At 34.4% G+C, this 22,875-nt stretch overlaps 3 protein-coding genes and 1 non-coding gene across 5 annotated transcripts; 1 reads left to right on the top strand and 3 right to left on the bottom strand.

Annotated features, from left to right (window-relative positions):
- Positions 1-1,678: 1,678 nt before the first annotated feature.
- LOC129322322 (E3 ubiquitin-protein ligase At1g12760-like) lies at positions 1,679-6,789 on the bottom strand. The gene is made up of 6 exons (XM_054968595.1): positions 6,591-6,789; positions 5,827-6,495; positions 5,148-5,267; positions 4,876-5,008; positions 2,718-2,882; positions 1,679-2,226 (listed from the first exon to the last, which is right to left on the bottom strand). The coding sequence occupies exons 2-6, from the start codon at positions 6,396-6,398 to the stop codon at positions 2,059-2,061; spliced, it is 1,158 nt and encodes a 385-aa protein (XP_054824570.1). The 5' UTR covers positions 6,399-6,495; positions 6,591-6,789; the 3' UTR covers positions 1,679-2,058.
- A 671-nt stretch (positions 6,790-7,460) lies between these two features.
- On the bottom strand, positions 7,461-7,534 carry TRNAV-AAC (transfer RNA valine (anticodon AAC)). Its single transcript has one exon. It is a non-coding gene; the product is annotated as a tRNA-Val (tRNA).
- A 4,141-nt stretch (positions 7,535-11,675) lies between these two features.
- LOC129322025 (protein HAPLESS 2) lies at positions 11,676-18,344 on the top strand. The gene is made up of 18 exons (XM_054968055.1): positions 11,676-11,864; positions 12,284-12,427; positions 12,565-12,653; positions 12,757-12,796; positions 13,003-13,060; positions 13,148-13,208; positions 13,483-13,561; positions 13,975-14,109; positions 14,216-14,410; positions 14,601-14,681; positions 14,762-14,862; positions 15,158-15,275; positions 15,705-15,737; positions 15,862-15,955; positions 16,059-16,151; positions 17,014-17,134; positions 17,482-17,582; positions 17,681-18,344. Exons 1-18 carry the CDS (start codon positions 11,676-11,678, stop codon positions 18,112-18,114), a joined length of 2,166 nt encoding a protein of 721 aa, XP_054824030.1. The 3' UTR covers positions 18,115-18,344.
- On the bottom strand, positions 18,307-21,766 carry LOC129322986 (cytochrome P450 87A3). Of its 2 annotated transcripts, none has more exons than XM_054969473.1 (9): positions 21,212-21,766; positions 20,772-21,093; positions 20,538-20,687; positions 20,177-20,428; positions 19,971-20,060; positions 19,803-19,881; positions 19,612-19,718; positions 18,842-18,972; positions 18,307-18,765 (listed from the first exon to the last, which is right to left on the bottom strand). In XM_054969473.1, the coding sequence occupies exons 1-9, from the start codon at positions 21,403-21,405 to the stop codon at positions 18,624-18,626; spliced, it is 1,467 nt and encodes a 488-aa protein (XP_054825448.1). In that variant the 5' UTR covers positions 21,406-21,766; the 3' UTR covers positions 18,307-18,623. The 2 variants fall into 2 exon arrangements, with proteins under 2 accessions (XP_054825448.1, XP_054825449.1); XM_054969474.1 differs by having other exon boundaries at positions 18,842-18,969.
- Positions 21,767-22,875: the final 1,109 nt, after the last annotated feature.

Below are 22,875 nucleotides of genomic sequence, written 5' to 3'. Positions count from 1 at the left end.
CTACCAAAAAAAAAAAAACAAAACAAAACAAAATACAAAACAAAAACAAAAACAAAAACATAACAACAACAACAACAACAAGCCTTTATCCCACTAGGTGGGGTCGGCTACATGGATTGCAAGACGCCATTGTGCTCTATCATTTATTAAGCTTTTAGAAATATTATTAATTAAAAGATCACGTTCAACAACTTCCAAGAGTGTTCTCTTAGGCCTTCCTCTACCTCTCTTAATCGGACTCAAAGTTATATGTTCCACTCTTCTCACTGGTGCCTCCCTTGGTCTTCTTTGTACATGCCCAAACCATCTCAACCGATTTTCTATCATTTTTTCCTCAATAGGTGCCACCCTCACTTTTTCGCGTATGTGCTCATTTCGAATTTTATCTTTACGTGTATGTCCGCACATCCATCGTAACATTCTCATCTCTGCTATTCCAACTTTATGCTCTTGCTGTCCCGTTAGAGCCCAGCATTCACTACTATATAACATTGCCGGTCTGATAGCAGTACGATAAAACTTTCCTTTAAGTTTATTAGGCACCTTACGGTCACAAATAACTCCTTTAGCTTTTCTCCAATTAAACCACCCAGCTTGAATTCTATGTGAAATATCTCCACTGATTTCGCCATCATTTTGAATAATGGCTCCCAAATATCTAAACTTTTCCACTTGAGGTATAATTTGATCTCCCAATTTCACTTCCAAATTATTTTCGAATAGTCTTTTACCAAATTTACAATATAAATATTCCGTCTTACTTCTACTCAGACGAAAACATTTCGACTCCAATATCCTCCTCCATAACTCAAGTTTGCAATTAACCTCTTCTCTTGTCTCTGCTATAAGAACTATATCATCCGCGAAGAGCATACATTTCAGGATTTCCTCTTGAATATGTTCCGTCAAAACATTTAAAATCAAGTTAAACAAATAAGGACTCAGAGATGATCCCTGATGTAGTCCAATCTTTATAGGAAAATTCTTTGTTTGACCACTAGGCGTTCTTATACTAGTTTTTACCCCCTCATACATATCTTGTATGGCTTTAATATAAGCAATCCGCACTCCCTTTTTTTCCGACGCTTTCCAAAGCACTTCTCTTGGTATACGGTCATAAGCTTTTTCCAAATCAATAAAAACCATGTGTAGATCTTTATCTTTACAACGATACTTTTCCATTAATCTCCTTAGTAAATAAATCGCCTCTGTAATTGATCTACCTGGCATAAAACCAAATTGATTCTTCAAACAAAAACAAAAACATAAAAACATAAAACATAAAAACAGAACAGAACAAAACGAGAGAGAGAGAGAGACAAACAAGATTTTAAGTTAAGATTCAATTTTTAATAACAATATATACTTATTTTCACAAGACAATATCCGATATAAAATTGATCAGCCCTTGGGATAAATTCCGTTAAGTCTTAAAATGTCACTCTCCCGTTAAATAACCTTCAATACCTTGACGTTCAATTCGCTTGTCTCGAGCTTACATTCTTGGGAAGCCATGGCTGGAAATTGTTCCTCAATGCAGTATTCTTGGGGTCAAGTGTCAACACTTCATGTAAGATACATTCTACTACAGAACATCGACCAACAAATCCCACCCAAAAAAAAAAAAAATAGAGAATGTCGACCAATATCGAATGACTTACCTCAAACCGAAGCCCGATTAGAATGTTCCAAGAGAAGCCTTTACTACAGCAAACCGAAAAAAAGATACGTCGCAGTCAACTCGCCTAACAGGCTGTCTTATCTTAAATACACTCATAAATTTCTTTTCCTACTGTCTTCACCGTACGAACCTTACAAATACTGAACATGGGCAGATGAGAATGAAAAATGTCTAACGGTGAATTTACAGATCGTACAGCCAACTAGGGTGACTTTAAGTGCCCATATAAGAACAAGCCTATATACACAAGCTCAAAGCCACTGCAAAATTGGCCTGGATTGAAAGTATATCAACATGCTGTGGATAGCACGCCCAGATAACAAAAATAAGCCAATTCACCATGAGAGCTAGAAATTTTTTCTAACGTCCGCAGTCCCCTACGCTTCCTCTTGGTTAATTCTCTTCAAGATATTGTACTTGCAAAGAGGACAAGTAGCATTAATGTACAGCCACTTGTCCACACAGGCACAGTGAAAATGGTGGCCACAAGGAAGTTCTCTAAGGTCAACACCGTCATCATAAGCAGATAGACAGATGCAGCATTCCTGTAGTCAATAAATCAAAATAAAATAAAAATATAAGTATAAACAAAACATTAATTGCTTCGAACTTCCATAGATAACTAAGGCCAATACAACCATGTTTTGTTGACCCAATGAGCCACAGCTGCAAAATTAAGACAACCAAAACAGACTGAACCAAACATCAGCTTGAACTATCAAGTCAACCTCTTCTGATGTATAATGCAATAACAGGACAAAGGGAATGCTAGAATGCATACGGACAAAATGGTAATGGATATACATAGTATCCTCCTCCGTGCAAATTTTTTATAGGTAAATTTGATGTGCATCACATAATCATGGTAGCATAATTTCATAAGCTCATTATAGGAAAGCCTGCTACATTGAGCTCCCTTTGACAATTGACATTTAAAAATCTTCAGAAGAATGGATCAAGATGGCTACCAGGCCAAAAACAAAAAAGAAAAAAAGGCAAGGCTAATCTCAAATGTGAGAAAAATGTTCCAACATACCGCATCCTCCTCAGAAAGAATGTGTTCATTTGGCGAATCAGTGCCACATTCAGTCATTATTCCACCAACTGGTTCTTGTGCATTCCCAGCAAGTTTCTCACTACTGTCAATTCTTCGGAATTTGAACTTAGGCAACTGCTCAATATCTTCTTTTGATGCTCCTTCCTGAAGCCAAAAAGGAAACATTAAGGCCAAAACAGTGCATTTTATTCATAACATCAAAATGCATTCCCCCCATTTTATGTATTTGTAAAAGTGACAAATCCCTGTTTGTTTGCAGAGGTTAAGCAAGAGACATGTCTAAGACAATCACGCTTCTGGCCAGCTATAAGTTCCCACACCCAACAAAAAACCGTCATGAAATTCTGCAGTTTTGAGTTTAATAATGAACTGATAGAGCTCAGCTCTATCTAATCAGTTCATACCAGAAATAAAACACAAAAGCCAAAGGAAATGAAGGGAAATTTTTAAGTGTTGAAATAAATGCTGAATAAGCGAATCAGTGTTACAAAGGGGAGTCACTGATTCTGACCAAAACCCTATTCCCCATTACAGAAACAAAATACAATGGAAGAACAGAAATGATCAACACACAAAGGTCTTCTAATGGTGTTCGAGAGACCAGCACTCTCCTCTCCAATCTATGATTCACAAAACACAGTCTGAGTATCAAAACAAACGATATCAAAATATTAAGCACGTAAAGGGTGACTCTATAATCTAAGTTGAACCTGCAGCCACCCTACACAAATAATGATCTATTCCATAAAACCTGGACCCTCCGGATAAGAGTCATGGCCAGCTGGATTTTTCATTTCTGAATCTTGCTTCCCTTTTAATTTCCTCTTATAGGCCTGCAGCACATCCCAAGTCACATCATGAACCCAACCACATTCAACGATATGCCCATATCTAAGCCTCCAAAGTAGTAAAACCCTGAAGAACTATCATCCAGGCTTCTGTTTCATACCATATAAAAATTCTAAATTTCCAATAATTCTCGCTCCACTCTCACATCATACCATTCAGCTTCATTAAATCCGAGAATTAAAAAAAAAATTGAAACCATAAGTGTTCCCAGTTTTCTAAGGCTCAAAATATGCTTCTCATAAGGATATTGACATCCTTGTGCAGTAACAACACATTAATGACAACATTAAGAGTCAACGGTTAGTTGTCCTAGTGGCAATAACACCTCCCGCTTTGATAAGTTCCAAGATGATTAAAGAGAAATGAGGAACATAAATCTCTATTAACATATGAAATCAGAATCTAATTTCATAATATTAATAAGAGAGCATAGAACTAATAGAAGAAAACAGAAGAAATAAATCTATCGAAATGATATAGAACAAGAATCTCGTTGTATATTTCTCTCAATAGTTACTCTTAGGAGAATCTCCAAAAGGCCAAGTCTCAAAAGTCTGTTTTATTTATGATGTGTCTGCTTCTAAGTTGCTAAACATATTTATAATGCTAAATACAATCTAAAATGATGAATAAAATATAGATAACTAGATAATTAAATAAAACTGAATAAAATCTCCTAAAATTTATATCTATATAAAACACTAAATAAAATCTAAAGAATTAAATATCTAAATAAAATCTAAATAACTAAATATGTGGATAAATATATACATATCTAAGTATCTATATAAAATCTAGATAACTAAATACCTAAATAAAATCTAAACAATAATATTAAATATTAAATATAAAATAAATTAAAAATATTATAATATCTATCTTCCTAGATCATCCATTATCTCGGAACTCTATCACTATCTTGGAAGAGGTCCTAGGTTTAAATCCAGCGTTGATGTGCTTGTGTGCATGTGTGGGTGCATGTGTCTCCTTTTGTCATGGGAAAGGGTTAGCTTAGAGGTAAAACATGACTCAGAGAATTACCTTATCTTAAAACAGCCTATCAAAGTTCATTACAACCATGACAACTTAAAAATGTTTTGAATACACTATTAATACATATTTATATATGCCTAAGGTCAAGTAGGTTGAACTAGCCAAATTAATGAAGTTAAAAATTTTCATATCCACTAAACAAAAAGAACTACTCAACAAACATTGGATGCAACAGATTCATAGGACCACAACAACTCAATAACAAGAGCGAAAAACAGCAAATTTCCCAAGTTACCTGGTCTGCAACAGCATATAGAAGTGCAATAATACATGGAAGGCAACAGCATACAGCAATACCAATGATGAATGCCAGCGCAACACAGAATACGACAAAGAAAACATCAAAACCTAGGAAAGCTATACATAACCTGCAAAGAGAGTTAATTTAGTCAAAGGTAAAACTCAACAAAAATAACAGCAAATTAACTGAAAGGCGACTCAATTAAGTAATAAAATGCAATAATTCACAGTTATATAAGTGAACAAATTGCTTGAGAGAGAACAAACCAGTATAAAAGTGGAGAATCAAGGACTAAAGATTGACCACCAGCTGATACCCAGTAAAATCCAATGATCCACCAGATAAATGAAAACAATGTATTCGCTGACTCCAAATGCTTTGCTACACTACAGGGAATAAAGACAAACGTAAGAAAGCATTAAATTTTTTTTTTAGTAGTTTTCTTAAGAAAAGGATAACTACAAGGGTAAAAATATATGAAAGGTCACAGGTTTAAAAGAACAGTTACTCCTGTCCTTTAAAAAAAAAAAAAGCTTAAAAGTATTGTAAGTATTATATCAACATACAAATTACAACATTTACGAACTATGAAACTAATTTAGGACTTGAAGGTTACCATAGATTTCAGAAGCAGATAGTGCCTGAGCAAACGTACAATGACACTCTTTTTCCTTGATAATTTAAATCAAGCATATAAACACAAGTCCCATTTGCAGCCAAATTAATAGAACCAAAGGTGACTTAACACTCGTGGTTTATGAGTATTTCTGGTTTGGTATAACGAGACTCCTCAGCTTCTAAATTTTGGGCCACAACTAATTTTAGATAGAATTCAAGTATCAGAAGATAGATATTATCATCGCTCATAATTAATTTATGCAGGTATTGAAAGTGCAAAGGCAGAAATTATGCCCCAAAATTAAACCAGATAAAGCACAAATTCACCTTGTACCCTCTTCGTTGAATTGCGCCAATGCCACATACTGCCCAGAACCCTCCCTTGAACCTGGACTCAGATTTCCACTGCTGCCAGTCCTTTCGTTCACTTCGTCCAAGGATGGTGGAAATTGGCGCCTCCGGAGACGCCTCCGTCTCCTATATTCAACGCAAACACAGAACACGTGAAGGATGCATTGCAGAGCGTAGCCCACAATCCACAACCTCAAAGGCATGGCCGGCGACTCGCTTCGACTCAAAATTAAAACGGCAGCAGCCGCGACAACAAAGACGAAGTTCCAAATAATATCAAGGATCACAACGGGTTTAGAATAAGCCCAATCGCCCTGTCTCTCCTCCAATTGCTCGGCTGCAGTCTCTCTGACTAGCATCGATGGTTCGCGCATCATTCTACGGCCACTGGCCTGCCTCAGGAACCGAGCCGCTTGGCGCAGGCTCTGCCTGCGAACAAATCGACGGCCAGAATTGAATTCATCGGAAGACCCGCCTGAATTTGCTATAAACGGCGTCGAATCGACTATGTCGTCGGACGAAAGATTCGGTGACCTAGTCGTCGCCATGTCTTGGGTGTTCCCTTAAGGGATGCAATAAGCTAAACTTCAAATCAAAGCCGACTCGAAATTGGAACTGCACGCCTTGATTCCTGACCGGTTCAGCCTAGAAGAAAAATCATAGAGTATTTAAAATGTTGAGGGAATCCATTAGCGTTTTATGCGAAATCGAGGAAGGGTTATCGAAGTCGCAGGTTTTACAATAAATCGCCTGGTTGAGTGTTGAGACGGTGAATTTTGGATGTGATCGAGTTAGATCCGGATCCGATGGCTCTTGTGAATAATGAGCAAAAGTTTCCCCCTCTTTTTGGTTGCAAATTGCAATCCTGACGGCTTATCCGCGGGATTTTCATGAACCGTCACGAGCAGTCGAGCACCAAGTTTCCTCTCAGTGGTCTTTCTCACCCACTAGGTTTAATTTATTTTATTTTGCGTGCTTTCACCGGTTTATTTTTAAACGTACTATGACAGCGATTAAGTTTTTATAAATTATTTCTGTCAATTTTATTTATAAATTATATTTTAAAAAATTTATTTAATTTTATTTATAAATTATAGCACCTGATTTTTTAAATAATATTTAAAATATATTTTTAAAATTATCTCTCATAAAAAAATAATATGATATTATTTTTTAATTTATTATATAAAAATATATTTAAAAATCTTGTAAATTTTTATTCTTTATATTTTTTTATAAAAATATTGATAGGATTGATAAAAATTTTATAAAGAGAATCAAAGGAGTATAGATTAATACAAAATTGATACATTAATTTCAAAGTATACAATTTTTTTCATAAATTTTAATATATATAAATATATAATATTCTTAAATAACAATGTATATCTCTTACAAGGTTCAGTCCTATTTGAAAATATTTTAACAATAAAAATAAATATTAAAAAAATTTAAATTTGCCGCATGGGTTACACGCGTCAGGAAGGAACTTGCAAAGTTGAAATAAAAGAGAGGAAATATGAGTGGGACCTGACCGTATCTGGCACAATTGGCTATTTGCAACCGCGTCCGCGCAAAAGCAGTTAAAAATTCAAAAATTACATTTTTAATGGCGTCGCCCGGACTCGAACCGGAGACCTTCAGTGTGTTAGACTGACGTGATAACCAACTACACCACGACACCTTAATGTTTATTTTGCTTCAAATGTATTTTAAAGTATATAAAATATTTACCGGATCAAAACGTCAATTTTCAAAAAGCACTAAAAACATGAAGAGAAAATCACAATCAGGGACCCTGAAAATAAGTAATTACATTACAGGATCAAATAATTATTATATTCCTCTGCAAGAGCAAAATGCCTATCTTTGTTATAAAAAGATAAAAATATCTTTCATATGTATATTATATACTATTTTAACAACCTCTTGGCAAAATATAAGTCTCATTCATGCTTTAATAACAATCAATTATTTTACTAACAACTCTAAAAAATTAACTTGATGACAGGGAAAAATAAATATTGTGATTTGATAAACAAGTTTTTATTTAAGAAAAAATAAGTTTCATTTTCATTCTAACAACAATCAATTTTATTACTAACAATTCCAAAAAAATTAACTTAGTTGAGAAGAGGAACAAGTGTTATGATTTAGTGAATAAATTTCATTTAAAAAAATAATTCATATTTTCATTTTAACAACAAGCAATTCCTTAATTAATAACTATAAAATATTAATTTAGTAAATGAATTATTACAGTCCGATGAACAAGCCTCTATTGAAAAAAAATAAGTCTCATTTTTATTTTAACAATAAACAATTCTCCCATCACAACAAAAATACATCAATGATAACTTTGTCTTTTTATAATAAATTTTAATTACCTTTAGATTCTTTAGCCTTTTAGAGCAATATTAGAATTTTTTATTCTTGCAATGTAATTAATTGCTGGCAGGAGTTATTGATTGTAATTTTTTCCAAAAATGAATGCCACGGATTCACGCAGCCTAGCCGGCTCCAATTTTAATTTTCTCACCAACCATTATGGTTATCAAGATTATTAAACCTATAAGTTTAAATAAACTTTTGAAATATAAATTTAAAATATAAACTTGAATTGTAAACTCATAAAATTTTACCTCTATTAATGAATAATTTGTTAAAGTATGTGATTAAATAATTAAAATATAAAATATAATCATAATTTATTTTAAATATAAATCATTAAAATTAAAGTCATTTACATTCATAGATTATTATAGTCAAATAAAAAATTTTAAAATAGGGAAGCTTATGTTTGTTTGTTTTTTCCTTTTTTAATTGATATTAGTTTTGATTTTTGTTTTTAGTTTTATTTCTCATTAAATTGGGTCCTACTATCTCTATGAACCAAGTTTTATACAATATACACCAATCTTGTTCAATAAGTTTATGAGTAAATTGACACAATTTTATAAACTAAAATTATAAAGATGGTAAATTTAAATAATCAACTTACGAGTTTAACTGAATTTTATCAAGCTTGAATTTATAAATGAGTTAATATAATTTTATAAATTATAAATTTAAAAATGATAAATTCAAAAAGTTGGCTTAAAAGTTTGATGATAATAATAATAATAGTTATTATAATAACCTCAAGTAACATTATATATATTCTGATGAACAAGGCTCAAATTTCATTTAGGAGAGGTGTTTGCGTTGCCTAATCATACTTTAAATATAATTACCTCTATAGAAGAAGAATGACAATTACGAGCAATTAATAAAAAATATATTTGATCTCTTGATTCATTAAGCTTTTAACGACTTCGAATTAGAACATCAATTTGTGATTGGCATTTGATAATTCATTTATCTTTTAGGTTTTTGCAACTTTTCTACTTACTTTTCGAATAAAAAAAATAAATCATTTTGGATGATCCTTACATGTGATGTATGAAAAATGTAATGTAAAACCTCAACTTCTCAAATTACAAGCCTTCAACTTAATCAATAAGATGTCAATGTCAAGAAAGTACTATATGAAAGTTCAATTAATCGGAGACTAATTAAAATTACATTTTAGGAATTGAGAAGAGCTCACTGACACAAATCCTGGAGCTCAAACTTGGAAAGCCATGTGCATTGAATAATATACATGAGCCCAACTATATCTTGTCTCAAGCAAGCAAGGCCTTGACAATAAAGGTTATCGCCTAATTAACTTAGCAAAACTTGAGAGCAAAGTCTAGATGCTATGCTACACAATGTGGCCAAGGTCCAAAACCCTTTCACACTAACATCTTCTGCATACACACACTTTTCAGCAATGACGGACACAAAAAAATAAGTTAATAAAAATATAATTTATATTTAAATAAATGTTCATATTTTTTTATAAAAATAGTTTTAAATATTTATAAAAGTATAATAAGGATGTAACATAATCAAATTAAATACTAATAACAATGCATATAATATAAAATTATAATAAAATAAAAAAACTATCTTTGAATGGGATAATTTTTTTAGTTATTTGTAGGTCATACAAATTTATATAGGATAAGTGAATTTTTGTAAGGGGGTAAGTGAATTTTTTTAAAAATGATGGAAGTAAATGGAATTTTTTTAAGGGGGCATATACAATTTTTTTGGGGTCTTATCATGTAAAATTTTCCTGGCTCCAACGTAGGTCTGTCAATATCCCACAGGCACCCCAAACTTGTCCAAACTTCCAGAAGCTGGATAGGCTTTGCTTATGAAGCTTGCATGACACCCTACGTGCAGCCATTCTTGGCTCATTAAATACGTTCATTAACGATGAATTGGAAAGGATTGATAAAATGTTGAGTTCTTTATGGCAGTCAAGGTCTAATTAGTGGAGCAAACTCGTCATGGAAAGGTTCATATTCAAGCTTCACTTCTAAGTAAGACGACACTAGAGAACAGCTCACTTCGCACCAGTAGGATAAGTGGAAGGAACATATCATCTTTGCAATAACCAAATGAATTAAACATCGTCTCGCAGTTAGATCAAGTATGCAAAAGCAGTCCTATACATCATCTTCGAAGCGGACTGGATGAAAAATATCTGTTCTAGGAATTTCCATATCTTCCTCGATCGTTAAAGTTCGATTCAAATTAGCACAGAAGATTCAATAATATGCTATTTCATTTGTTTTTTCTTCCACAGAAAAATAAACAACACGCATTCCCCTTTAAAATTGTGAATAAATTGAAATAAGTGACTTGGGTCTTTGAGACAATAAGAACCAACCATTGTAACTTCTGGCCCTGTGAACTTGAAGATTATTCACTAACATGATTCTTTACTTTTTGATAGAACACGGATCACGCTTGAAGGATAGCGACCTTTCATTACTATTACTATCATTTCGATCAGCTATTTAAAAAGAAAAAAACTACTAAATTTAAATTATCATATCTTATCCTCTCATCTGGTTCTTTTTATATATCATTTTATCAATTTTATCAATACCAATATAAAAAAAATATAAGAAATGAAAATGTGTAAAATTCTAAATATGTTCTTATATAATAAATTTAAAAAGTAATACCAAGTTAATTTTTCTTTTTCATGAAGATTAATTTTAAAAATATTTTTTAAATATTATTTAAAAATTCACACTATAACTTATAAATAAATTAAATAAAACTTGTAGAATATGATTTATAAATAAGATCGAAGGGTATATAATAATTTATAATTATGAATTTATGATGATTTGTCCATTCCACGAAGAATAGCCATAACAGTGTGTTGTCCATGGCAGATCACGAAGAAGGCAAGGAGAGAGGAAAGTACATAAGAGATAAAGTTTAATTTAAGGAAGAATTATAACTAAGTCTTATAAAAAAATTAATTATTATAAGTTTCATTGATAATTGAAGTTGTTAATGTAATTTAATTCAGTTGTCAATAAACCTTATAATAATTAATTTTGTTATGTGAGACTTTCATGTAATTCTCTCTTTATTCAAGGCCTCCATTTTTAATATTTTTATTTTTAAATAATAACAAAAAAACTAGTGCAACGACGCGTTTAGACTTCGGGTGAGAGGCGCAGTTCGGTTGTTCTCACGCCAAATTAAAAGCCGTTTTCTTCAACCGTGGCATATATAACCGCTCACAACAGCATAGTCATGCATGGTAAGGCCAAGATAATGCGATTTTTCTATCCATGCATACTCAATGTTTCCATCCATTTTCAACATGTATTAAGCAATCCTCCAAAACCGTATCGTGCCACGCGCTAAAATAATATTTCATTGGTCATTCCAGAAGAACCCGCCAAGGATTGACAATTCTGAGCAAGAAAATGGAAGTGCAGAGGACCACGATCATCTTCTTAGCCCTTTGGTTTCTTAGTTATCTGAATCCGCTCGATGTTGCTGGAGTTCAAATTATTTCTAAATCAAGGCTCGAGAAGTGCGAGAAAAATTCCAACTCCAACGATCTCAATTGCACTATGAAAATCGTTGTCAACATGGCTGTTCCAAGTGGTTCGGTAATCCTCACTCACTTCTTCGACTTTCTTTCTCCCTGGGAGTTTCCAGGAAGAGAGAGTTTCTACTAGTTGTGCATGTAGTTTTGTTCGGATACACACTTCGGATTTTTTCAGTTTCCAGGAAGAGAGAGTTTCTACTAGTTGTGCATGTAGTTTTGTTCGGATACACACTTCGGATTTTTTCTATTATATGAGATTCGCATGCAAATTTGGCAGAAAGAGCATAATGTATTTAAACGAAACAGAAGGCCAAGAATTCAAATCATCTCTAGTCACCCTATGTAAGAAGTACAGCAAATGTCCTTAGAGTTACTTTCCGGATGCTGGACGTAATCAATCAATCGTGAAGTTGCTTCTTCTAATTCAGTTGGGTATTTCTGTTTATTTTTATTAAGTGGGCATTTATTTTCTCATGCTAGAGTGGAGGAGAAGCCTCAATTGTTGCGGAAATTGTGGAGGTGGAGGAAAATTCAACCAACAAGGTGCAGACATTGCGAGTACCACCAGTCATAACAGTCAACAAGTCTGCTGCTTATGCTTTGTACGAATTAACTTATATAAGGGTATGGGAATTTTCATTTTCACGCTTTTCCTAACTGTTGACTAAGTCTTTCTTATTAGTTTGTCATTCTAGAACAATCGTGTCCCCTGATATCTGTAATTTTAGGAGCACTAAATTTGTAAGATGGCATTTTAACAGGATGTTTCATATAAACCTGAAGAGTATTATGTCAAGACGCGGAAGTGTGAGCCAGATGCTGGTGAAGAAGTTGTAAAGATATGCGCGAGGCAAGCCACGTTTGAATAGCATTATTAATCAGAGATTTACCCTAGCCTCAACGTGGGCTGCAATATGGATTTCACTGATTAATTTTTGGTGTTCGCTTTGTAGGCTGCGAGATGAAGAGGGCCATGTTATTGAGAAAACCCAGGTGACTTTTCTACCATGTTGGATTTGCTTCTTAGACTATGAACAAGGCGTGTACCCTGAGTATGAGTTGTTGCATAATAAAATAATGAGTTATTTGACTACTTCGTACTTGAAACGAAGTGCTAGATTTCTTCATTTGGTAACGCCTTTCCCTTTTCCTTTTCAATTCGCAAGTAACATATTTCCTCCTTCTGCTTTCTCATTTAGCCAATTTGTTGCCCCTGTGGACCTCAGCGTCGGATGCCCTCATCATGTGGAAACTTTTGTAAGTGGCAATGTTTTTATCGTTCTTAAATTTTGAGGCTAGACGAAACTATTAACTAGCATGGCTTGGTGATGTTGATTTGACTAGTTGACAAACTGACAAAAGGAAAGGCCAACACTGCACATTGTGTTCGTTTTCCTGGCGAATGGCAAGCTTCTCCCATCTCTTTTATTATATTGTGATTTTCATTGGTAGATTTGTTGATCTTCTATGTTCTTTATATTAAATTAAATTAAAATATTCTTTGTATGTTAAACCATTTAATTAGACACACCCTAAGTTTTATACAGCCTTAATCTATCCTCTAATTTCTAAATGTGGGACTTTCTTTGACTTCTTTATCTCTAACATTTTAACCGTTAATGAACTAATAGCAGCCACCATTTTTCTCTCTAAAATTTTTTTCTTGCTTGCCAATTCAGGTTTCATGTTTTTGGTATTGGGCGACGGACATTAGGATTTAGTGTTCGGATACAGTTGAAGACTGGAACGGAAGTTTCGGTATGTAGTTTTTGGTTTCTCTGAATGCTATATATTGTTCAATGATATCAATCACCTTGTGCCACAGATTTTGCATTCCATATCATCATGAAAGGTTTATTTACCACAGGGGAAACTTTTTATTGAGCAATGTAAATTATAATATATTTTCCTTATGAATAACTGATAGAATGATATCACCACTAACTGTGGAGTTATGTGGCCTGTTAGTGTTAGACATAACAGGTTGCTGATTATTTGATCCCTTTACTTGTTGCTTTCTATTTGGTATAATTCTGATTGGCTTTTCGGTCTTGAGGTAAAATGACTGTTTTGCAATTTTTTTTTTTTTTTTGGTTTTCTAAACTTCCTTTTCTGTTCTGGGTTTCTTTGTATTTAATAGAGATTTTGTCTGTCCACATTTTGGTCAGCAGGAAGTGGTTGTGGGTCCTGAAAATAGAACAGTGACATCTGATGGTAACTTTTTGAGGGTTAATCTTATTGGAGATTTTGTTGGATATACAAATATACCATCTTTTGAGGATTTCTATCTTGTTGTTCCAAGGCAGGTATGCTTGTTTCACTGATATAACCATAAATTGCATTTATCAATTTAACTGTTATAAGAAATATATTGAAAACAATAGATGTTTGCATGTATTTCTTTGATGGCAGGGTGGTCCTGGTCAACCACAGGATTTGGGGAGGAACTTTTCTGCATGGATGCTGCTGGAGAGAGTGAGATTTACCTTGGATGGTCTTGAATGTAATAAAATTGGTGTCAGCTATGAAGCTTTCAATGGACAGCCAAACTTTTGCTCTTCGCCTTTTTGGAGTTGTTTGCACAATCAATTGTGGAACTTTCGGGAGGTTGGTGAAATCAAACTGCATATATATGATAATTAAGTTTCCTAGTAATTGTGCTCTTTTTGGAATTATCACATGTATGAATTAATTTTTGGCAGTATATATCTGAATTGAATATACTTTCTTTGGTAAATTTTATACAGTTTTCTTGCTGTTGTCGTAATTTGCAAAGAAACTTTCTTGTCCTCAACAGGCTGACCTAAACAGAATCAGTAGGAATCAGGTTCCACTCTATGGCGTGGAAGGAAGGTTTGAAAGGATAAACCAGCATCCAGTATGTTGCAATAATTGTAGGTTAAATTTACGGTAGCGGATTTTCTATTATAAATTATATGTAACTTGACCTGCTGGCAGAATGCAGGGACCCATTCTTTCTCCATAGGAATCACAGAAGTTCTTAATACAAACCTCGTGATAGAATTAAGTGCCAATGACGTAGAATATGTCTACCAAAGGTATGTGATATCACTTGCAGACATTTCTTTCTTTTCTTTTATTTTTTTTGGGTTAACTCAATCATCAGGTCCAGGTCAATGAAGTAGACATTAAAGTTCCCAGTCTTTTAAGGAATTACCATTTCTCAAAAGAATATATTTTAATGGAGAGGGCAATTTGGAAAAGAAATAGCAGAAAAATGTAGTTAATTTTATTTGGGATGATTTTGGGAGAATGGTTTTGATTTTCCATGAATTTACAACAGCGTTTTTTTTCCCCCCTTCTTCTTGTATTAACATAAATGCTTTTCTCTAGGAGCCCTGGAAAAATTATAAGTGTCAGCGTCCCTACATTTGAAGCTTTAACTCAATCTGGAGTTGCAACCATCACTACTAAGAATACCGGTGAGGTGGAAGCATCATATAGTTTGACGGTAGTTTGCTGTTCAACTTTTCCTATCATAGTCCCTAACATTTCTGCTATTAGAGAACGCCTTTGCTAAGCTCCGTGGGATCTATTTCTGTTTCTTAAACATTCAATTAATTAATGTTAATCCAACTTTCTGGATTAACTGGTTGGTGTGAATAAACTTAATTTCAACACACACCGCATTTTTGTTTGATTCTTAAAGGTGTTTGTGGAGTTCTGTTCAATCTCAGTTTGGTTATTTGGTCTTTTAGTCTGTTAATTTGAGCGTGGTTATCAAATTTCTTTAATGAACGAAGCAAAGGAAAGTAATAGATCCAATGTTTTTTACGTATACGTGTTTTATTGAGGACACATTAATTGGGCTTACATTGTTGTACTTCTACAAAGGGTTCGACAAGATGCTTCGGTTTTGATGTATTTTCTTGTCTTTCAGTTTAATTGCTCAAAGGATGTCACCTTGATGGAGGTACTTCCTGGAAATACTTACGTTCCACAGATTGAACACCCCCCCCCCCAACACAAAAAACAACAATCCAGTTTTAAAGGTAATTTATGTGTAGATTATACTTTGAAAGTTCTTATGGTTTCAGGAGCAATTCTTAATAATGAAGCCGAATGAGATTACCACCCGATCATTTAAAATCTTCCCAACCACAAATCAAGCTGCAAAATACACCTGTGCAGGTAAATTTGATGCTCATTATTGCATTGCGTTGTTATCCGCTCTGAGGACAGAGTCAGAAGAACTTTTTTACTTCAATGTCTTCTTTTTGTGTTCCTTTCGAAGCTATACTAAAGGACTCTGATTACAATGAAGTTGATAGAGCTGAGTGCCAGTTTACTACTACAGCAACTGTTCTCGACAATGGATCTCAGGTTTGTTCTTTTCTTGTATCTGAATTTTGTTGAGCTCGGCAGCATGCTTTTGAATAATTCGAACCAGGACAAAGAAATTATAATGAAGTTAAAAGCTGAAATCGATAAAATTATGGGGAAAATATAGAATCTTTTTATATGGGCTGGTAGGCTAGGGGAATTTAAGGTGTAATATTACTTGTTCATTGTTGGACTTGCGGTGCATAACAGCATATGCACTAGAGAATGAGAAAGAATAGGCAGAAAACAACTGTATTGATTCAATAATATTCACGATACTAAGCCTTCTCCTATGATACTATAATTTTGACCAACTGATACACTTCAGTAATTAACTACCAAAATGCTTCAAAACCACAAATCGTAATTAAAAAAAATGCTCCTGTTTGGTTAGCTATCAAAAGTGCCAACCTATTCTGCATAGTCAGTTATTGTACTTGCCTTGCTATTCCGAGTGCTTAGCTGCTATCCCACTTCCATTCCATGAAATTTTACATCGCCACTACTCCCATCCCATTCCATAAAATTTTACATTCTTGAGATTTAAAGAGTGAACGTAAATATTTAAGGAGTTATGAGTAGTTTTATCTCTATCAAGGAAATTGGAATTCAGCTTAGATCCTGAAGTTAGGACTTAGGAAGAATCTAATTTTCTATGTCACTTATTTTATCCAAAAGGAAAAGGAAAAAGAAAAAATGCAACATATTTCATGTTAGCGACAAATGAGCATGCCAGAGGTTTAAGCAAAGAAATTCTGACATATAGTTACCAAAAAAAATCTTTTAATTGTCGAACAAAAAAATTCTGGCTAAATGGTATGGAAACAAGAGCATTTGAAGTTGAGTGTCATTCAAATTTTTTTTAGCGCAGGGTCCCCCTTTTCGACCACCAGATACTAGTAAAAATGGTTTCTTTGATTCTATTGAAATCATATGGAACAAAATATGGGCAAGTATTAAAGACTTTATCACTGGAAAAAATTGCAGGTATTATTTTCTATTAGAAATTTCATATCCCATTTTTATCACTCTGGATTACGCGATAAATATGTGTATTTCTTGAATTTTTATAAACTCCATCACTCGGTATGAATTTTGATTTCACTTCGATTAAGGAGGAATTATAGCTTGTCAATCAGAATTGAATTTCATTTCCACATGATTACATGAACCATCTATCTACAGAAGCAGGATTTGGGAAGATCCGTGTCTGTTGTGTTATAAATTTAATCACACCTTTCTAAGATTTTTTTTGGTCTTGCTTTACTTGACAAATTATCTGATGAAATTTCCTGTCTCCTACCCCTTTTTTCTCTGCTGGGATAAATGAGCAGACAAAAATGCTCAGGGTTTTTTGACCTGCGGTGCCACATCCAGTACATATGCTTGGGTTGGATAGTGCTGTTTGGTCTGCTTTTGGCAATCGTTCCCGCTGGTACGGCTTACTTAGTGCATATTAGTATCCTAATTGTAATTAATAATAATTAATTATATTGTGCGCATGGATCATAGATACTGTTAGTTGAATTGCAGTGCTCGTGTTATTGTGGCTTTTGCATGAGAAAGGATTATTCGATCCTCTTTATGAATGGTGGGAAGATACCTGTGGTGATGGTGATCGGAGGATCTTGGATAAACACAAGTTAAAAACTGGCAGGGGACACCAGCATATTCATGATCACCCACATCATAGGCAGGAACTCAAGCACCCTAGGCATAGTTCCCATCACAGGCGGAAAAGCGGCTATAATGACCACAAGCATAGGCATTCTCAAAGAGAATCTGATCATCACTATTATCTGCACAACGTCCAGAAAGATATACACAAGCATGGGCACAAGAAGGATATAGATACTATGCATCATCTTGATGACAAAGTTTGGAATCACAAGCGCAGAAAGGAACGACACGCTTCAAAGGGACTGGAGAAAGTGATGAAACATAACAAAGAGGCAAGAAAACTATGAAAAACACAAAGAAGCTGTAGATTGAGCTGGAGGTTAAGCAGAGAGAAGAGTGGCCCTAACATATATATAGTTACCACCATCTTTTAGTCTTTGGATTCTCCTATCTTTTCCTTACTTGGACCCTCCTCTCCCTCGTGTCAGGAAGGTATGTTATTGGAAGATGAATGTTATTCAATGATGTGAAGTGAGAGATAATCAAATAGAAAGGATAAGATTTATAGTTTGATACATACACGCTGCATGTTACAAAGTGAAAATTTCCCCTCCTCCTCTCTCTCCCTTTTTGGGGATCTGATGTATGCTTTTAAATCTTTGTGTTTTTCTTTTTCCCTTCAGCATATTGAGAATAAACTCATGTATGAAACACAAAGTTTACAGTGAGCTGAACAAAACTTGAGTGAGGGACCTTCCCGATTACTACTCTAGCTTCCACTAGGTCTTGTCATGCTCTGCTTGAAAATACCATTGGTTGGGAACATGTCAAGTATAATCCTTCTCCATCTCCTATGTCATGACACAACCATATTCATGCCCTTGCACCTTCCTGGTTTCTGCATCTTTTGATCTTTCTCTATGATTTGAACGTGAAAACCATCTGGAAATTGTAAACCAGGAGTCCTAAGAATGTTCCCTCCTTTGATCGGTCGCCACCTGAAAAAAGAGGTTACTCTGTGTTTCACATTTGAACTGCACATGCAAGACGCAGCATGATCTTATTCTTAATTACCTGAATTTTGTTACCAGGCAATGAAGAAAGACAGCCATTTGAACCTTAGTGAACTCTGTTCCAACACAAAATCTCATGCCCCCACCAAAAGCCATGAAATTTTTTGATGCCCCGTTTGTTTCCACCCCCTGCTGGCAGTAACCATATTTTTTTGTGAGTCACTAAATTGTGAAAGAGGAGTTCTGAATATTAGACTTCAATAATTCTAGAAGCTAGTGATATAGACATGTACACAAATTGTTGGATCCTTGGAAGAAGCTATGACATATGAGAAATTAAGTTTTAAATTAGTGTAGGTTTAACACTGTTTATAAATTATAATCTATTTTGTCCAAAATATAAACAGTTTTTAACAATAATCTACATATCAATAAAATTATTATTTTCATAAAAATATATATTATTTTTCCTTTTCACCCTTAATTCTAATTTGTAATATATGATAAGATGGTCTACATGGACAAGCATAAAATAATCCGCATCTCAATAAGATTATTATTCTCATAAAAATATGTATTGTCTTTCCTTTTTACCTTTAATTCTAATTTATGATATGTGACAAAAAAAGCCTAAATTCATAGTCATGAGAATTTAGGTTAATAAATATAAGGGGTAAAGTAAAAAAAAAATTATAAATACTAAATTGCTTACATTTTAGACCAAAATTGACCAAAAAATATGCTTATATTTTGGATTGAAGAGAGTAAATAATATCATTTACAAAGTTCTTATATTATATAAAATATATAGATAAATAGAATTTGACTTACATCCCATCTCCATGGGTTGATAGAAAGAGGATCCTTGTATATGGCAGGGTTCAAATGTACAGCTGGGGGACAGACCATGACTGTCCAACCTGCGGGTATGGTATATCCTGAAGGGCACATAACGTTGTGAGATTTGTTGTACTTTTCATTTCATAAAATAATGGGCTAACTGTGACATGCTCATTACATACCCTTGAAATTAATTTCCCTCAGTGCCTTTCGGAAGATTCCTGGAACTATATTTGCGAGTCTCACGGTTTCACTTATGAACTGCGATCAGTCAGGCCCTTCTCAGTGACCCATATACAAATAAAGGATATTTAACTTTGTCTTTCAATAAAATAAAAATTTTGCCCCACCTGAAATGTAAATGTCATTGATTTGTATTCTTTCCACGTGACTCCAGAGTTAGGATCTTCACGTTGTTTTATGATAGCTTCATGTTCTTCCTAATCAAGGTACCATACCCAGGGTTTTTTTAAATACGATGGACTGCACAATGTAGGAAATTATACAAGTATAAACTATAAAATAAATGCAAAATTTTAATATTCATTCCACATACTTCTAATCCCTTGAGCACTAAGGGATTGTCCACGAGGAATTTGATGGCACAGGTAAGAGCCAGAGAGGTGGTTTCAAAGCTTGCAAACAGAAGCACGAACATGAGATCAAGAGCTATGTCTTCTGTGAGTATCGTTCCTTCTTTCTGAAGTTCTTCAACTACATAATCGAAAAAATCACTCTGCTGTTCCCGAGGCCTTGCTCGTCTTTCTTGCAGCTTGTTCTTCAGCATCTTCATTGCCTTTTTCCTACCCTGAGATTGAGAGTTAAAGGGGTAAGCTTCCCTTTAGAAATCTTATTCGAAAAAGCTAAAGAAAAAACATGTAGGGTTAACAATATTGACTTGGTTTTGGCAGATTTACCTGAAGACATTTGTGATAGGCTGTTCCAGGAATGTCAAGAGGGAATGAAATGAGTCCTTGGATAAATGCAACAAAGTTTTCCCTTAAATTCTCTGAGGACTTGGCCGAGTCATAACCGATGAGTTTTTTAGCAGTCAAATCAAATATCATCTGTAAATACATCAAACTGTTTGTCAGTTAAATTTCCGTGAGAAAACGAATAGCTAAGCAGCAACTTGGTATTATCAAAATTACCTTTGCTGTTGCTTCCTTCAATTCAACACTTTCCCGGAAGGACCACTGCTGCAACGTTGCAAAAACTGTTTGTTCAACTTCGGAGAGCATCTTTTTAAGGCTCTCAGGACCAAACAGGTGTAGCACCATGTTCTTGAGGTATTTGTACATAAAACCATGCAAAGAACCAACGTTTTGTCTCCCAAATATCTCTGTAAATGTATCTGGATACCAGCTCTGGAACAACTGTCCTTCTTGTTGGAATATGAAGTGATTGAGAGATGGGTCTGTTGATACCACAACTGGACGTCCTACCAAGTTGGTCCTGAATATTGGTCCATACCTGAATATGCAAGTAGGAATTTGTTTCCCCATAAAAATTAAAAAGCTAACTAGACAACTGAGACATGCAAAAGTACATTTCCTGTAAAACAAAAGAAAGCTTTGTTCATGTAGCTTACTTCTCCATCCTCAGTTTGATGAAGGGGGGGATATCATGAGTAGTGTTGGAAGAGAAAAACTGAAGGGTTTCACCCAGAAGTGGCAATCCCATGGAACCAGGTGGGAGTTTTCCATTGAATCTGGGATTTCTCCATCTGTAAACCCAATGTGTGATGCATATAATAAGCAGTGCTGCGACGCAAAGGCACCACATTTTTTTCTAAACTACTCTTAATAACTGTTCACTTGTTCAGAAAAGATAATATATGAAAAAGTGAAGGTATTGACAGAAAAAGGGAGGGACAGGTTCAGAGAAATGAATAGGAGGAGAGAGCATAAGGTGAGAAGAAGGGGAAGAATGGACAGAAAGGAGTAGACAGTGCTGGCATGCATCTCAGAAGATCTACTTATATAGGCAGGCCACGCCCTGGGAAAATAATATATTAATTTTGAGCACTTCTCTTTCGTTTCGAGCAGTTGGTTGCTCAAAAAGCTGTATGATGAGTAGTTGGAGATAGAATAGAATAATTGGAGTTATATCAGTGTGGAGACAAGTACTACTATAATTTCTTTGTCAACGGCATATATGATGTGTTTAAAAGGCCTTGCATAGTACGAAACCTTCCCCGATGCTTCCTTTTTCCCACGTCTTCACTCTTAAAACGATAACTTTTACTTTTCATATTTCTGATTATTGTGTCCCAATAAGACATTGGGAGATTTTGAGGGAATTTCCTAGATTTGATAGAGGAGTTGAGATTCAAAGAATCTGTATGACGGAACTAAGCATCTCAAGTAAATCTTCCACACGGATCATTAAATGCTTACAAGTCTTCAACTTCCTGAAGCTTTAACCAACTTGAAATCTTTTGCAATATCTATGCTAAATATTATTCAATCTAGAGGTTGATGATGCCCACAAGAGAAGGCACACCATCCTACTCTTTTTCCTTTCGTTCTCATAATTGGCGAAATCTTTTCCTAGATCTTCCTCCCAGAACCAAATAGCTGACACATTCCCATATTAACTAATAAAATGCCATTATCTTAAATCTCAAGACACACATCATTGGTGATTATCTGGAGGGTTCTAGGAAGTTCATCCAACTACTATACATGGTCTTGTTTTTATTTCTTGATGTGGTAAAAGTTTAGTTATTGAGCACCGCCCCACCTGTCCATTGAGCCACGGACTTGACCACATTGCAGCAATTACCATGATAATAGATAGGTTTACTGTGTGAACGAAGACCCACCATTATTGCTTTTTTATTTAAATATCTTCATTTGAACAAGGTGTCACCACAGAATTGGTTAGATACATATAATCAGGAGAGTAATTAATTGAACAATGCGCACAGATAGGACTGGTCGTACCCAAATATCTGGCAACGGGTCTTGCAGTTCCTTTACATGAGTTGGGAAACAAGAAGGTTCTCGAGGCTTAATACTGTGTCAGGTAAAGTTGGTTTAGGGATGTCTCATTAGCTGTTAGAAGCATGGATTAATTATGAGATTATGAGAAATCTCATGAATCTTTGAATTTGATCTCTCCAGTGCCTGCAAGGTGAAATGGTTGAATGTGTTTTCTGGCAAAAAGATGAGCTAGACCATTATATTGCTTGAATTTTTGGCACGATCAATTAACCTTTTTATTTAATTCAGGTTTACAACAGTCATGGTG

This window comes from Prosopis cineraria, unplaced genomic scaffold (assembly GCF_029017545.1).
Source record: "Prosopis cineraria cultivar Desert tree isolate PC_DT_omini unplaced genomic scaffold, ASM2901754v1 PC10, whole genome shotgun sequence".
Classification (NCBI taxonomy): Eukaryota; Viridiplantae; Streptophyta; class Magnoliopsida; order Fabales; family Fabaceae; genus Prosopis; species Prosopis cineraria.
This window is presented reverse-complemented; position numbering and strand designations above follow the sequence as displayed.